The sequence below is a fragment of the Oncorhynchus clarkii genome, chromosome 13, assembly GCF_045791955.1.
Source record: "Oncorhynchus clarkii lewisi isolate Uvic-CL-2024 chromosome 13, UVic_Ocla_1.0, whole genome shotgun sequence".
Classification (NCBI taxonomy): Eukaryota; Metazoa; Chordata; class Actinopteri; order Salmoniformes; family Salmonidae; genus Oncorhynchus; species Oncorhynchus clarkii.
The window spans coordinates 4,692,553-4,709,153 of NC_092159.1; the positions used below are offsets into that span (position 1 = coordinate 4,692,553).

General features: G+C 43.3%; 1 protein-coding gene across 2 annotated transcripts in view; it reads right to left on the minus strand.

Annotated features, from left to right (window-relative positions):
• The window catches only part of LOC139424308 (guanine nucleotide-binding protein G(I)/G(S)/G(O) subunit gamma-5-like), an 11,058-nt gene extending 55 nt beyond the window's left edge, over positions 1–11,003 (minus strand). The window contains exons 1-3 of one of the 2 annotated variants that reach the window (XM_071176013.1): positions 10,801–11,003; positions 7,018–7,144; positions 1–2,535 (exon numbers count right to left, since the gene is read on the minus strand). The exon at positions 1–2,535 is cut by the window's left edge and continues 55 nt beyond it. In XM_071176013.1, coding sequence (XP_071032114.1) covers positions 7,019–7,144; positions 10,801–10,890 — 216 coding nt within the window. In that variant the 5' untranslated portion in view covers positions 10,891–11,003 and the 3' untranslated portion in view covers positions 1–2,535; position 7,018. The remainder of the gene's footprint in view (positions 2,536–7,017; positions 7,145–10,800) is intronic. The other variant, XM_071176014.1, reaches the window with a different exon arrangement.
• Positions 11,004–16,601: the final 5,598 nt, after the last annotated feature.

Here is a 16,601-nt window from a genome sequence, read left to right on the forward strand (position 1 = left end):
GATGGACAGTATAACACAGTTACAAAGTTCAGGCACAGAGGATCGACAGTATAACACAGTTACAAAGTTAAGGCACAGAGGATACACAGTATAACACAGTTACAAAGTTCAGGCACAGAGGATCGACAGTATAACACAGTTACAAAGTTAAGGCACAGAGGATAGACAGTATAACACAGTTACAAAGTTAAGGCACAGAGGATAGACAGTATAACACAGTTACAAAGTTAAGGCACAGAGGATAGACAGTATGACACAGTTACAAAGTTAAGGCACAGAGGATAGACAGTATAACACAGTTACAAAGTTAAGGCACAGAGGATGGACAGTATAACACAGTTACAAAGTTCAGGCACAGAGGATGGACAGTATAACACAGTTACAAAGTTCAGGCACAGAGGATGGACAGCATAACACAGTTACAAAGTTCAGGCACAGAGGATCGACAGTATATCAGGTATCAAATTAAAACTCCTCATTCAAGGCCGGTAGCAAGGCTAGACAGTTCCACGCTCACAGTTCAACGATAAAAACAAACTGCGATATAGGCTGATGGAATCATAAAAATGGTAGTCATGGTGATGTGGCTAATCAGTAACCTGAAACAAGCTGAAGCACCAGCTGTGGCATATGGAAATGGGGTATTGTTTGTCTTAGTTAAATACGTTCCCATTTGCTATAGTGTTATCTGTGACTGAATGTAGGCTAGTGGAAAACCACGCTATAGTGTTATCTGTGACTGAATGTAGGCTAGTGTAAAACCATGCTCTAGTGTTATCTGTGACTGAATGTAGGCTAGTGGAAAACCATGCTATAGTGTTATCTGTGACTGAATGTAGGCTAGTGTAAAACCATGCTATAGTGTTATCTGTGACTGAATGTAGGCTAGTGGAAAACCATGCTATAGTGTTATCTGTGACTGAATGTAGGCTAGTGGAAAACCATGCTATAGTGTTATCTGTGACTGAATGTAGGCTAGTGTTAAACCATGCTATAGTGTTATCTGTGACTGAATGTAGGCTAGTGGAAAACAATGCTATAGTGTTATCTGTGACTGAATGTAGGCTAGTGGAAAACCATGCTATAGTGTTATCTGTGACTGAATGTAGGCTAGTGTTAAACCATGCTATAGTGTTATCTGTGACTGAATGCAGGCTAGTGGAAAACCATGCTATAGTGTTATCTGTGACTGAATGTAGGCTAGTGGAAAACCATGCTATAGTGTTATCTGTGACTGAATGTAGGCTAGTGGAAAACCATGCTATAGTGTTATCTGTGACTGAGTGTAGGCTAGTGTTAAACCATGCTATAGTGTTATCTGTGACTGAATGTAGGCTAGTGGAAAACCATGCTATAGTGTTATCTGTGACTGAATGTAGGCTAGTGGAAAAAACGTGAGAAGGACATGAGTGTTTCCAGGGAAAAAGGCCAAGGACAGGAGTGTCTTCCTAAAAAAAAGGTACAGGAGGGCACAACAATGTAACATTTAAGATCACATCAGTATCATCACAACCGAATGAACGAACCCTTCGATAAAAAGGCAGATTATTTCATAAAATCTTAAATAAAATAGGTTGACGAAAGTTTAAAAGAAACATGTAACTGCCAGTCTCTTGTATAGAGTACAACTGGGGAGATGTGGTTAGTGTTCCGCATTAATTCTAGATTCTAATTCTATGGTTCTGGATCCCTGGGTTGAGAATGTCAACCTGTACCATGTGGTAGTTTTTACCAGGAAGTATACTGCACGTGGAACACAAGCAATAGAAGGTGACAGGACAGCATGTAGGCCAATAGGCTAGAACTGTAGGCTAAATATCAATACGTACCCTGGTTAAAACATTCAACGGTTGGTCACTTCCTTATTGTGCGGAACATGTCGTCGGACACATAAGTTGCATCCCAAATAACACCCTATTCTCTATATACTGCACTATATGGCTCTGGTCTAAAGTAGTGCACTATATAGGGAATATGGTGCTATTTGGGAGACAACCTCAAAGGCACATTCACTGGCTGCCTGCCTGTCAGAGGCTGATATCATACTGGTGGAAAGTACAGTGCATAGATACAATGTAGGGTTGGAGAACTACAGTAACTTTCCAAAACTTGACAGATTTTTCCAGAAATTCCAGTAGAAGATTCCTGGGTTTTCTGCTTATTCCCTCCCGATTCCAGGAATCTTACAACTGGAATTTCTGGAAAACTGGGGAATTTTCAGGAAGTTACAACCCTAATACAATGTCATCATCATGATCATCATAACAAATAGGATATCACATCAACATCCTGAACATACATGTATAATGGCACTACTAGGCTTTATCTTAATACACAGACTGTCTAGCCTGGTCCCAGATCTGTTTGTGCGGTCTTGCCAACATCTTTGGTCATTGTCGTGCCTTGGCATGCCAAATCTGGGATCAGGCTAGAGGGATAGCTGCAACACACAAATGGACCAGCAGTAGAGAGAGAAGAGGAAGGGTCCCTCATAGGACATACAGCAACAACTCCTCCTCCATACACTGACTGCTGCTGCAGAGAGAGACAGACATAGGGGGTGGGGGGAGAGACACAGAGAGAGGGGATGGGGAGAGAGAGAGAGACAAACAGACAGAGAGAGACAGAGAGAGAGAGAGAGAGAGTATGAGAGAGAGAGAGAGAGAGACAGACAAATAGAGAGAGAGAGAGAGAGAGAGAGAGAGAGAGTAAATAAACAAAATACTATCAACCACACACATAATTATTATAATTAGGAGCATCTGACATATTGCCAATTCACCAGCATCTATCTCATCCAAAACCCAGACAGGAGACTGGAACATGTGAGAGAGTGGAGAAGAGAGGAGGAGGAGGAGACTGGAACAGGTGAGAGAGTGGAGAAGAGAGAGGGAGGGATAAGAGGAGACAAAGGTGTACATCCTTAGAACAGGCTGCAGGACTCTGGAGAGAGAAGGAGAAGAGGAGGAGAGTGGATGAAGGTGTCCTAGACTACCTCAGAACAGGCTGCAGGACTTAGAGGGGTGAGAAAGGAAGAGGATAGGAGACTGTGTACTAGGTTACCTCAGACCAGACTGCAGGACTTGGCAGAGAGAAGGAGAAGAGGATAGCAGACTGTGTACTAGGTTACCTCAGACCAGACTGCAGGACTTGGCAGAGAGAAGGAGAAGAGGATAGGAGACTGTGTACTAGGTTACCTCAGACCAGACTGCAGGACTTGGCAGAGAGAAGGAGAAGAAGAGGATAGGAGACTGTGTACTAGGTTACCTCAGACCAGGCTGCAGGACTTGGCAGAGAGAAGGAGAAGAAGAGGATAGGAGACTGTGTACTAGGTTACCTCAGACCAGGCTGCAGGACTTGGCAGAGAGAAGGAGAAGAGGATAGGAGACTGTGTACTAGGTTACCTCAGACCAGGCTGCAGGACTTGGCAGAGAGAAGGAGAAGAGGATAGGAGACTGTGTACTAGGTTACCTCAGACCAGGCTGCAGGACTTGGCAGAGAGAAGGAGAAGAAGAGGATAGGAGACTGTGTACTAGGTTACCTCAGACCAGACTGCAGGACTTGGCAGAGAGAAGGAGAAGAGGATAGGAGACTGTGTACTAGGTTACCTCAGACCAGACTGCAGGACTTGGCAGAGAGAAGGAGAAGAGGATAGGAGACTGTGTACTAGGTTACCTCAGACCAGGCTGCAGGACTTGGCAGAGAGAAGGAGAAGAAGAGGATAGGAGACTGTGTACTAGGTTACCTCAGACCAGACTGCAGGACTTGGCAGAGAGAAGGAGAAGAAGAGGATAGGAGACTGTGTACTAGGTTACCTCAGACCAGACTGCAGGACTTGGCAGAGAGAAGGAGAAGAGGATAGGAGACTGTGTACTAGGTTACCTCAGACCAGACTGCAGGACTTGGCAGAGAGAAGGAGAAGAGGATAGGAGACTGTGTACTAGGTTACCTCAGACCAGACTGCAGGACTTGGCAGAGAGAAGGAGAAGAAGAGGATAGGAGACTGTGTACTAGGTTACCTCAGACCAGGCTGCAGGACTTGGCAGAGAGAAGGAGAAGAAGAGGATAGGAGACTGTGTACTAGGTTACCTCAGACCAGGCTGCAGGACTTGGCAGAGAGAAGGAGAAGAGGATAGGAGACTGTGTACTAGGTTACCTCAGACCAGGCTGCAGGACTTGGCAGAGAGAAGGAGAAGAGGATAGGAGACTGTGTACTAGGTTACCTCAGACCAGGCTGCAGGACTTGGCAGAGAGAAGGAGAAGAAGAGGATAGGAGACTGTGTACTAGGTTACCTCAGACCAGACTGCAGGACTTGGCAGAGAGAAGGAGAAGAGGATAGGAGACTGTGTACTAGGTTACCTCAGACCAGACTGCAGGACTTGGCAGAGAGAAGGAGAAGAGGATAGGAGACTGTGTACTAGGTTACCTCAGACCAGGCTGCAGGACTTGGCAGAGAGAAGGAGAAGAAGAGGATAGGAGACTGTGTACTAGGTTACCTCAGACCAGACTGCAGGACTTGGCAGAGAGAAGGAGAAGAAGAGGATAGGAGACTGTGTACTAGGTTACCTCAGACCAGACTGCAGGACTTGGCAGAGAGAAGGAGAAGAGGATAGGAGACTGTGTACTAGGTTACCTCAGACCAGACTGCAGGACTTGGCAGAGAGAAGGAGAAGAAGAGGATAGGAGACTGTGTACTAGGTTACCTCAGACCAGACTGCAGGACTTGGCAGAGAGAAGGAGAAGAAGAGGATAGGAGACTGTGTACTAGGTTACCTCAGACCAGACTGCAGGACTTGGCAGAGAGAAGGAGAATAGGATAGGAGACTGTGTACTAGGTTACAGACCAGGCTGCAGGACTTGGCAGAGAGAAGGAGAAGAGGATAGGAGACTGGGTACTAGGTTACCTCAGACCAGACTGCAGGACTTGGCAGAGAGAAGGAGAAGAAGAGGATAGGAGACTGTGTACTAGGTTACCTCAGACCAGACTGCAGGACTTGGCAGAGAGAAGGAGAATAGGATAGGAGACTGTGTACTAGGTTACCTCAGACCAGACTGCAGGACTTGGCAGAGAGAAGGAGAAGAAGAGGATAGGAGACTGTGTACTAGGTTACCTCAGACCAGACTGCAGGACTTGGCAGAGAGAAGGAGAAGAGGATAGGAGACTGTGTACTAGGTTACCTCAGACCAGACTGCAGGACTTGGCAGAGAGAAGGAGAAGAGGATAGGAGACTGTGTACTAGGTTACCTCAGACCAGGCTGCAGGACTTGGCAGAGAGAAGGAGAAGAAGAGGATAGGAGACTGTGTACTAGGTTACCTCAGACCAGACTGCAGGACTTGGCAGAGAGAAGGAGAAGAAGAGGATAGGAGACTGTGTACTAGGTTACCTCAGACCAGACTGCAGGACTTGGCAGAGAGAAGGAGAAGAGGATAGGAGACTGTGTACTAGGTTACCTCAGACCAGACTGCAGGACTTGGCAGAGAGAAGGAGAAGAGGATAGGAGACTGTGTACTAGGTTACCTCAGACCAGACTGCAGGACTTGGCAGAGAGAAGGAGAAGAAGAGGATAGGAGACTGTGTACTAGGTTACCTCAGACCAGGCTGCAGGACTTGGCAGAGAGAAGGAGAAGAAGAGGATAGGAGACTGTGTACTAGGTTACCTCAGACCAGGCTGCAGGACTTGGCAGAGAGAAGGAGAAGAGGATAGGAGACTGTGTACTAGGTTACCTCAGACCAGGCTGCAGGACTTGGCAGAGAGAAGGAGAAGAGGATAGGAGACTGTGTACTAGGTTACCTCAGACCAGGCTGCAGGACTTGGCAGAGAGAAGGAGAAGAAGAGGATAGGAGACTGTGTACTAGGTTACCTCAGACCAGACTGCAGGACTTGGCAGAGAGAAGGAGAAGAGGATAGGAGACTGTGTACTAGGTTACCTCAGACCAGACTGCAGGACTTGGCAGAGAGAAGGAGAAGAGGATAGGAGACTGTGTACTAGGTTACCTCAGACCAGGCTGCAGGACTTGGCAGAGAGAAGGAGAAGAAGAGGATAGGAGACTGTGTACTAGGTTACCTCAGACCAGACTGCAGGACTTGGCAGAGAGAAGGAGAAGAAGAGGATAGGAGACTGTGTACTAGGTTACCTCAGACCAGACTGCAGGACTTGGCAGAGAGAAGGAGAAGAGGATAGGAGACTGTGTACTAGGTTACCTCAGACCAGACTGCAGGACTTGGCAGAGAGAAGGAGAAGAAGAGGATAGGAGACTGTGTACTAGGTTACCTCAGACCAGACTGCAGGACTTGGCAGAGAGAAGGAGAAGAAGAGGATAGGAGACTGTGTACTAGGTTACCTCAGACCAGACTGCAGGACTTGGCAGAGAGAAGGAGAATAGGATAGGAGACTGTGTACTAGGTTACAGACCAGGCTGCAGGACTTGGCAGAGAGAAGGAGAAGAGGATAGGAGACTGGGTACTAGGTTACCTCAGACCAGACTGCAGGACTTGGCAGAGAGAAGGAGAAGAAGAGGATAGGAGACTGTGTACTAGGTTACCTCAGACCAGACTGCAGGACTTGGCAGAGAGAAGGAGAATAGGATAGGAGACTGTGTACTAGGTTACCTCAGACCAGACTGCAGGACTTGGCAGAGAGAAGGAGAAGAGGATAGGAGACTGGGTACTAGGTTACCTCAGACCAGGCTGTAGGACTTGGCAGAAAGAGGTAATAATATATTTTTTGGGGGGGCTTATATTTGTCCTGTTACATACGTGTGTAATGTAAATGTGTTTCTTGCATATCCCAACTCCCCCTGTGGGGTCACAACCAGGGTCACCATTGTACAGCACCCCTGGAGTAATTCGGGTTAAGTGCCTTGCTCAAGGGTACAGCGGCAGATTTTTCACCTTGTCGGCTCCGGTGTCCGAACCAGTGACCTTTTGGTTACTTGTCAAATGCTCTAACCCCGAGGCGACCTGCCGAGAAGAAGAGGAAGAAGAGGAGAGAGGACAAAGGTGTTCTAGGCTACCTCAGAACAGGCTGCAGGACTTGGGGGGTCTGAAGGGGTTGTCACTGGAGGGGACCCCCATCAGGAGAGGGTCCTGGTGAGCGTTCTGCAGACAGTAGTTCTTCAGGTCCACTGCAGCCTGAGACACCTGGGGGTTCATTATAATAATTATTAATTACAGAATACAAAAAGATATATGACTGGGACTGATGCATTATGGGGCGGCTTCCCAGACACAGATTAAACCTAGTCCTGAACTAGACAGTGATCTCAATGGAGAATGTCTATTAAAAGCTGTTATTAGTCGAGGACCAGGCTGAATCTGTGTCCGGGAAACGGCCCCTAGATACTATATACAGTGCCTTGCGAAAGTATTCGGCCCCCTTGAACTTTGCGACCTTTTGCCACATTTCAGGCTTCAAACATAAAGATATAAAACTGTATTTTTTTGTGAAGAATCAACAACAAGTGGGACACAATCATGAAGTGGAACGACATTTATTGGATATTTCAAACTTTTTTAACAAATCAAAAACTGAAAAATTGGGCGTGCAAAATTATTCAGCCCCCTTAAGTTAATACTTTGTAGCGCCACCTTTTGCTGCGATTACAGCTGTAAGTCGCTTGGGGTATGTCTCTATCAGTTTTGCACATCGAGAGACTGACATTTTTTCCCATTCCTCCTTGCAAAACAGCTCAAGCTCAGTGAGGTTGGATGGAGAGCATTTGTGAACAGCAGTTTTCAGTTCTTTCCACAGATTATCGATTGGATTCAGGTCTGGACTTTGACTTGGCCATTCTAACACCTGGATATGTTTATTTTTGAACCATTCCATTGTAGATTTTGCTTTATGTTTTGGATCATTGTCTTGTTGGAAGACAAATCTCCGTCCCAGTCTCAGGTCTTTTGCAGACTCCATCAGGTTTTCTTCCAGAATGCTCCTGTATTTGGCTCCATCCATCTTCCTATCAATTTTAACCATCTTCCCTGTCCCTGCTGAAGAAAAGCTGGCCCAAACCATGATGCTTGACAGTGGGGATGGTGTGTTCAGCTGTGTTGCTTTTACGCCAAACATAACATTTTGCATTGTTGCCAAAAAGTTCAATTTTGGTTTCATCTGACCAGAGCACCTTCTTCCACAAAAATAATTTTGCACGCCCAATTTTTCAGTTTTTGATTTGTTAAAAAAGTATGAAATATCCAATAAATGTCGTTCCACTTCATGATTGTGTCCCACTTGTTGTTGATTCTTCACAAAAAAAATACAGTTTTATATCTTTATGTTTGAAGCCTGAAATGTGGCAAAAGGTCGCAAAGTTCAAGGGGGCCGAATACTTTCGCAAGGCACTGTATCTACCTCCATCACTCCAGTATCCCTGCACATGTAAATATGGTATTGGAACTGACTTATTATATTTCCTGTATATAGAATGCTGACCTACATACTGTACTTTATCCTGTACTTCATATTTCTTATTTCACGTGTTCTTTTTTCTAGCAATACATTGTTATTGATTATTGCATTGTCGGGTTTTGAGTTTACAAAAAAGGCATTTCACTGGTGTTACTACACAGCCTCATTTCCATAGTAACAGATGTCAACACAGAAGTTTTGAATACATTTTCTAGTGACTAAACGACCGTTAGGCTACAGCTGGATTTCCAATGCAAAGAAGAGAGTACTTCATGCCCTGTACAGGAAGTAGCCTGCCCCATTCATAGATGCTACCTACTTTAGTGCTTATTGACAATAAGTGTCTTCTGACCAAGGGATCTTTGTTCGGAGCCCTGATGCTATAAACATGAAAACACATCGCTTGTGGTACCGTTCTGGAAACATAAGGAACGCATCATGAGGCGTCACTACAGTCCCTGGTTCGATTCCAGGCTGTATCACATTTGGCCGTCATTGCGAGTCCCATAGGGCGGCGCACAATTTGCCCAGCATCGTGTGGGTTTGGCCGGGGTAGGCTGGCATTGTAAATAAGAATTTGTTCTTAAACTGACTCGCCTGGTTAAATAAAGGTTTAAATAAAAACATCTAATTTCAGCGAGAAATAAATGTCCAAAACAACATGTAAATGACTAGACGTCATAATAGAGTTACGGCTAGTGTTCCTCCATGGCCATATGTCCATGTTACAGCGCTTGTTTGGGGAAGACATAGCTAATTAGCACAGGTGGCGGCCTATCTAGCTGCTCCGAACACCTGTGCGTAACGCGTGCCACATTTTGTAACAATGCGAAGGGCTCCGCTTCGCTCCACATTGACATGATTGGTTGACGGTGTGTGGGGGCGGGATTGGTTTGAACTCCTGGAAAGAGATCGGGGAGGTAATGGTGATAGACGTGGTAAAGAGGTCATTGGAATGCAGACAGTGGGGGATAGGATGCTGGATTGGTGCACAGACAACAAATCTGAAATAAAGGGGATATTTGTCAAATCCGTCATGATTGATGTATTGTAAGAGGCCCACACTGTGGTTACTAAAATCTGATTTAGATATATTTGGCTGTTTTCACTGCATAACATTTAGAAGTTGTTCCTTTTCAGGTTTAGAAGTAGTGACTGCTAAATGCTAACTCCCATTCGTATAAACTGGTAGCATAACTAGCTTACAGAAATCATTGGTGGTAGTCAGTCGTTAAACTAATGCAGTTGATTGGTGACGTGAACAAGTATTGGGGTTGACATCCATACAAGAATTACTCAGATTTAACCTCAACATAGTGTGAAATGCATATAGCCAAGGGGAGTGGTCCTGAGGGTGCTGCAGCACCCCCTGATAAATCTTTTAACTGATCATTCATATTTCCCCCCCATCAAATTAGTGCACTAGGCCTTTTAGGCTACTCGTGTATGGGCTGAGGAAATACTGGTCAGCAGAGCGGGGAGAAATACCGCCCCCTATGGCTACAATAAGATACACACGTCAATCATCGATTTCCTGAAACGGCTTTCGCAACCTATGCTGATATGCCCCTAGTCTTTAATGTCAGATAGAAATAATCTTTCAAATAAAACAAAATATACACCTACTGTAGACATAGCCCCTCCCCACCCACTGTCTATGGCTACAGTAACTGTATATGCTATTATTTAAAATATTCTGAGAAAAGACAAGGGGCATATTAGCATAGATGCGATGATTATTGACGTTAAAACACAGCTTCAGAATTGTAGTTTACATACACAGAGCCAAATGTGGGCGAATGTAATGGCTGAAAACCCTACATGCGGAAAAGGGTTTTCGGGAGCTAGAAGTAGCCTAACTACACTAGACAGAGAGAGTTATATGGCAAGTTTACTTAGAGAAAGAAAAAATGGCTTCGGAATATTACTAACCCGTGGGAATGTCAGTGAACTGACTCATCCAAGATAGGCCAACACTCAGACCCGACTTTCAATCTATTTCACTAGGCCACCGATGCAGGACCATGGACCTAAGACTGTCTCGATAGCAGGCAAAAGTTGATTGAATTATGAATTACTTTCCCATTTGATCGATGTTTTTATTTTGGCTGTCAACAATACTAGCCTACGGACAGTAGGCGACGATGTAGACTAGCCTACTGTTCAATAGACATTTGTAACATGACAACATTGATACAAGGTAGCAACATGTACAACTGTATTATACCTAACATGACAACTTCATAAAGCAACATTTGCATCATTGTAACTTCGTGTTTGCTACTTTGTTTCACGTCACTAGCCTACTCCAAGCGGCTACGCTGTCCCAGCGACAGGAGTGTCGTTAACAGCTCTTCCGTGTTAGTGTTGCTGCTACGATCCCGTTTACCTTGATCCTACGGACACTGGCCTCCAGCCGCAGCTGTTTCACTACTCTCTGAGCGACGACCAAGTTGCTGCTGGCGTTGTTGTTTGACATGTCGAGGGTCAGAAGAGTGAAAGTAGGTTAATCCTTACTAGGGCGACTGTGAGAGAAAGTGTCAAGAGTTTGTGAAAGCAGTCCGTCTGTCGTTCTCTCCCCGCCCACTCGACACAATGTTTCCTCAACGACATTCTAATTGGTTGTCGGTCAATCGATCACCTACCACGTTTACATTCACACTAACTATTTGATATTAAAACTGATTATGGGTGAAGGCCGAATATGGCAATAGTCATGTAAACACCTTGCTCTTCTTATCGTAAATCGGCGTAAGGTCATGATCGAAGTAAGCATAAGTTGATTAAAACACCTGGGTTTCGGAGCAATTGAAAAAAATATATTAGGACACGTAAACAGCATAATCGCCGTAGCACCCGGTAGCGCAAGCTTCGCTCTAGACGCGAATGAGATGAGTTCGGAAAAACTGAAAGTATTCATTTTAGAAGCAATTTTCACATACAAACTTTGTCATTATATGTCCTAACTCAGAATCAAATAGTCTGGTCACTGTGGTAGAACGTTTATTTTGATTGGCGATTTTCTGCATTTATCAAAAGGCCCATCAGTAGCCTGATTTCAGATGTGGCCATATAAACTGGCTTATTAGGGAAATCGTTATTCTAGCAAAACATGTAAACGTTTTAAAACGAACTATTATATTAATCTGACTATCCATAATATTATTGTGTGCATGTAACCACTTTGTAGTCTACGCAGTCTCTAATATGGTGTAATTGCAGAACGCAATTCGGGTTGTTTCTTCATGTGATCGTTTCTTGACATCAGGAAACGCCCATTGGTGCTTGTCTTTGGTCAGTTCCGATGATAATGAGACTGGCCGTTTCTCGACACAAATAATTTGTTTATATAGCAGGTTAGGATAACTAACGTGGCAGGTTAGGCTTCACAACAGTGAGTAGGTTCGATTAATCTGGCCCGTTTTACACCAGCTGAGAGTTGATCGCATTCGATTTGGAACCTGGCTGCCTCCCTGGCCGATGGCGAAGTCGGGTGAAAACAGATTATTGAATTAAGCCCGTGGATTGATGAGTACTATTGTGTGTTCCAATGCAAAAGTGATTGCTTTAAAAAAAAAAGTGATTAACTTAAACAGAACAGGGGTAACGTTAGTCTCCTTTAGTCCATTATTGGGCTAGGAGCGATGACTTGTTGGAAGAAACCATTCTTTAGTCCATTATTGGGCTAGGAGCGAGGACTTGTTGGAAGAAACCATTCTTTAGCCCATTATTGGGCTAGGAGCGAGGACTTGTTGGAAGAAACCATTCTTTAGTCCATTATTGGGCTAGGAGCGATGACTTGTTGGAAGAAGCCATTCTTTAGTCCATTATTGGGCTAGGAGCGATGACTTGTTGGAAGAAGCCATTCTTTAGTCCATTATTGGGCTAGGAGCGAGGACTTGTTGGAAGAAGCCATTCTTTAGTCCATTATTGGGCTAGGAGCGATGACTTGTTGGAAGAAACCATTCTTTAGTCCATTATTGGGCTAGGAGCGATGACTTGTTGGAAGAAGCCATTCTTCTACCTAGTTTTACACTTAAAGTCATTTACTTCTTCTTAGAGATGTATTTAAACTTAAATGGCCCTAAATGCCAATCGGTGCAGCGGTCTAAGGCACTGCATCTCAGTGCTAGAGGCATCCCTACAAGACCCTGGTTTGATTCCAGGCTGTATCACAACCGGCCGTGATTGGGAGTCTCATAGGGCGGTGCACAATCGTCCCTGGTCGTCCGGGTTTGGCCGGAGTAGGCTGTCATTGTCAATAGGAATTTGTCCTTAACTGACTTGCCTAGTTAAATAGAAAAATAAATAAAACGTGTGTGTGTATGAACATGTATGAATTGAAAGAATAAAAATGTATGTGAATTTTTTTTAAATAATAAGTTGTTGTAGCAACTGCAGATGGCCCCTTCATAGCCGACATGAAGAAATACCTGAATAAATAGGCTACTGTTTGAAGTCAAATGTTGTGTTTGTTTATTGAAGTGACGGGAAACTAACTCCATTTGACACGGCTGGTCTGTTTATTAGCCTACATTAACCCCTGCTGGCGTAAACTGTGTACTGCAGGGCAAATAGACAATCATTAGACAATGACCATCATCATACAGAGTTATTTATTGACATCATCAAATCCCAGCATACACACACAGCAACTCAGGTTTGGTTGGAACTTCGGTCTTCTCATGAAACGTCTGTAGCGTCCAAACCGTTTGGCCGACCACTCTATTGAAAGGGGAGACTCTCGCGACACGATGGTGGGCTCCATTTTGCTCTATGACCCCCACAGGTGTCATGCGTCTCGTCTGAAGGCCACCGATAATGGTAAAAATAATGAATGGAGGTAGTTCTGCACCTATCCAAAATAATGAATGGAAGTATGGAGGTAGTTCTGTACCTATCCAAAATAATAAATGGAAGTATGGAGGTAGTTTTGTACCTATCCAAAATAATAAATGGAAGTATGGAGGTAGTTTTGTACCTATCCAAAAAAATGTTAAACACATATTTGCTGAGCATTCTTATTTCTACTAGATAAAGGACAGACAATTCAAAATTGTTTTCATTATGATTTTTTTTATACTGTCTTTTTTTTGCTATTTATGAATGTGTTATTCAATGCGTTTCTATGGGCTATGGTAGTAAAGGCCAAATTAAATGTTTTATGAAATATTTGTTATTATTTTTTCGGGATATCTAAAGGGGTCCTAAAATTACAAATCAAAGAGCTAAATGATCTATGGTATGAACATGTTAAAACCGTTCCATATGTCAGCTCAGAACCCCCCAACGGCTTAGACTATTAGGAATGAACCTGTCTCCTCCCCTTCACCTTTAACCTGTCTCCTCCCCTTCACCTTTAACCTGTCTCCTCCCCTTCACCTTTAACCTGTCTCCTCCCCTTCACCTTTAACCTGTCTCCTCCCCTTCATCTTTAACCTGTCTCCCCCCTTCATCTTTAACCTGTCTCCTCCCCTTCACCTTTAACCTGTCTCCTCCCCTTCATCTTTAACCTGTCTCCTCCCCTTCATCTTTAACCTGTCTCCTCCCCTTCACCTTTAACCTGTCTCCTCCCCTTCACCTTTAACCTGTCTCCTCCCCTTCACCTTTAACCTGTCTCCTCCCCTTCATCTTTAACCTGTCTCCTCCCCTTCACCTACACTGATTTGAAGTGGATTTAACAAGAGACATCAATAAGGGATCGTAGCTTTCACCTGGATTCACCTGGTCAGTCTGTCTTGGAAAGAGCAGGTGTTCCTAATGTTTTGTATACTCAGTGTAAGTGACAGAGTGAAAAGAAGGAAGCCTGTATAGAATAAAAATATACATTCCTGAGACACTGAAGTAAAACTGCAGAACATGTTAATAAAGAAATTAACTTTATGTCCTGAATACAAAGCTTTATCTTTTGGAAAAATCCAACACATCACTTCATATTTTCAAGCATGGTGGTATGCTTGTCATTGGCAAGAATTAAGGATAAAAATAAACGGAATATAGCTATAAGCACAGGCAGAATCCTAGAGGAAAACCTGGTTCAATCTGCTTTCCAACAGACACTGGGTGACAAATTCACCTTCAGCAGGACAATAACCTAAAACACAAGGCCAAATCTACACCGAAGTTGCATACCAAGACGAGATTGAATGTTCTTGAGAGGCCCAGTTACAGTTTTGACTTAAATTGGCTTGAAAATCTATGGCAACACTTGAAAATGCTGTCTAGAAATGATCAACAACCAACTTGACAGAGCTTGAAGACTTTTTAAATAACAATATGCAAATATTGTACAATCCAAGTGTGCAAAGCTCTTCGAGATTTACCCAGAAAGGCTCACAACTGTAATCGTGAAAGGTGATTCTAACACGTGTTGGCTTAGGTGGTTGAATACTTACAGTGCATTCGGTAAGTATTCAGACCCCTTCCCCTATTCCACATTTTGATACGTTACAGCCTTATTCTAAAATTGATAAAATTAATTGTTTTCCTCGTCAATCTACACACAGTATCACATAACGACAAAGTGAGAACACGTTTTTAGAAGTTTTTGCAAATGTTTAAAAAAATTACAACTGAAATACCTTATTTACAAAATAGACCGCTGTGCCATTCGGGAGAAAGTCATTAGATTTGAGATTCAACACATGTAGAAAGAATATTAAAAGGACAATTACTCCACTTTTCAACCTCATATTCATTATCTCCAGCACGATGTCATTATCGATGTACAGTGTGGAACGAGATTATTACCCTTGATAAAAGATGATCAATTATGACTGTATAAATTAATTAATTCCAATACTGTGCTATATTGTATGCTATATTTGGGGGGAAATGATGTGTATGCTATATGCGGGGGGAAATGATGTAAGGGATTAACGCAGACGTTCTGTATTTTACCATCGGAATAATGGATGACGCAGCCGGACGACGTGGAGCCGAGTTTGATTACAAGATGTCCCGATATCTTTTTACATTTTTTTTTTTTATGTACATTCTAGAATGCCCTTCTAGCCAATAAGAAACTAATATTCAACAATGCGGTTGTATAAACTATTTTATACTAATACAATTGATCAGATACAAATATATATAATAATACTTTTTCTCTCAAAAAAGGTAATTAGTGGCACCCTTAAAGAATTCTTATCAATAAAGTAGTCAAAAGTTTAGAATTTGGTCCCATATTCCTAGTACGCAATGATTACATCAAGGTTGTGATTCTACAAACTTGTTGGATGCATTTGCAGTTCGTTTTGGTTGGGTTTCAGATTATTATGTGCCCAATCGAAATTAATGGTGAATAATGTGTTGTCATTTTGGAGTCACTTTTATTGTAAATAAGAATATAGTATGTTTCTAAACCCTTCTACATTTAATGTCAAAGATCATACCCCCCAAGACATGCTAACCTCTCACCATGACCAATAACAGGGGAGGTTAGCATTATATATCATACCCCCAAGACATGCTAACCTCTCACCATTACAATAACAGGGAGGTTAGCATTATATATCATACCCCCAAGACATGCTAACCTCTCACCATTACAATAACAGGGGAGGTTAGCATTATATATCATACCCCCAAGACATGCTAACCTCTCACCATGACCAATAACAGGGGAGGTTAGCATTATATATCATACCCCCAAGACATGCTAACCTCTCACCATGACCAATAACAGGGGAGGTTAGCATTATATATCATACCCCCCAAGACATGCTAACCTCCAACCATTACAATAACAGGGAGGTTAGCATTATATATCATACCCCCAAGACATGCTAACCTCTCACCATTACAATAACAGGGGAGGTTAGCATTATATATCATACCCCCCCAAGACATGCTAACCTCTCACCATTACAATAACAGGGGAGGTTAGCATTATATATCATACCCCCAAGACATGCTAACCTCTCACCATGACCAATAACAGGGGAGGTTAGCATTATATATCATACCCCCAAGACATGCTAACCTCTCACCATTACAATAACAGGGGAGGTTAGCATTATATATCATACCCCCCCAAGACATGCTAACCTCTCACCATTACAATAACAGGGGAGGTTAGCATTATATATCATACCCCCAAGACATGCTAACCTCTCACCATGACCAATAACAGGGGAGGTTAGCATTATATATCATACCCCCAAGACATGCTAACCTCTCACCATTACA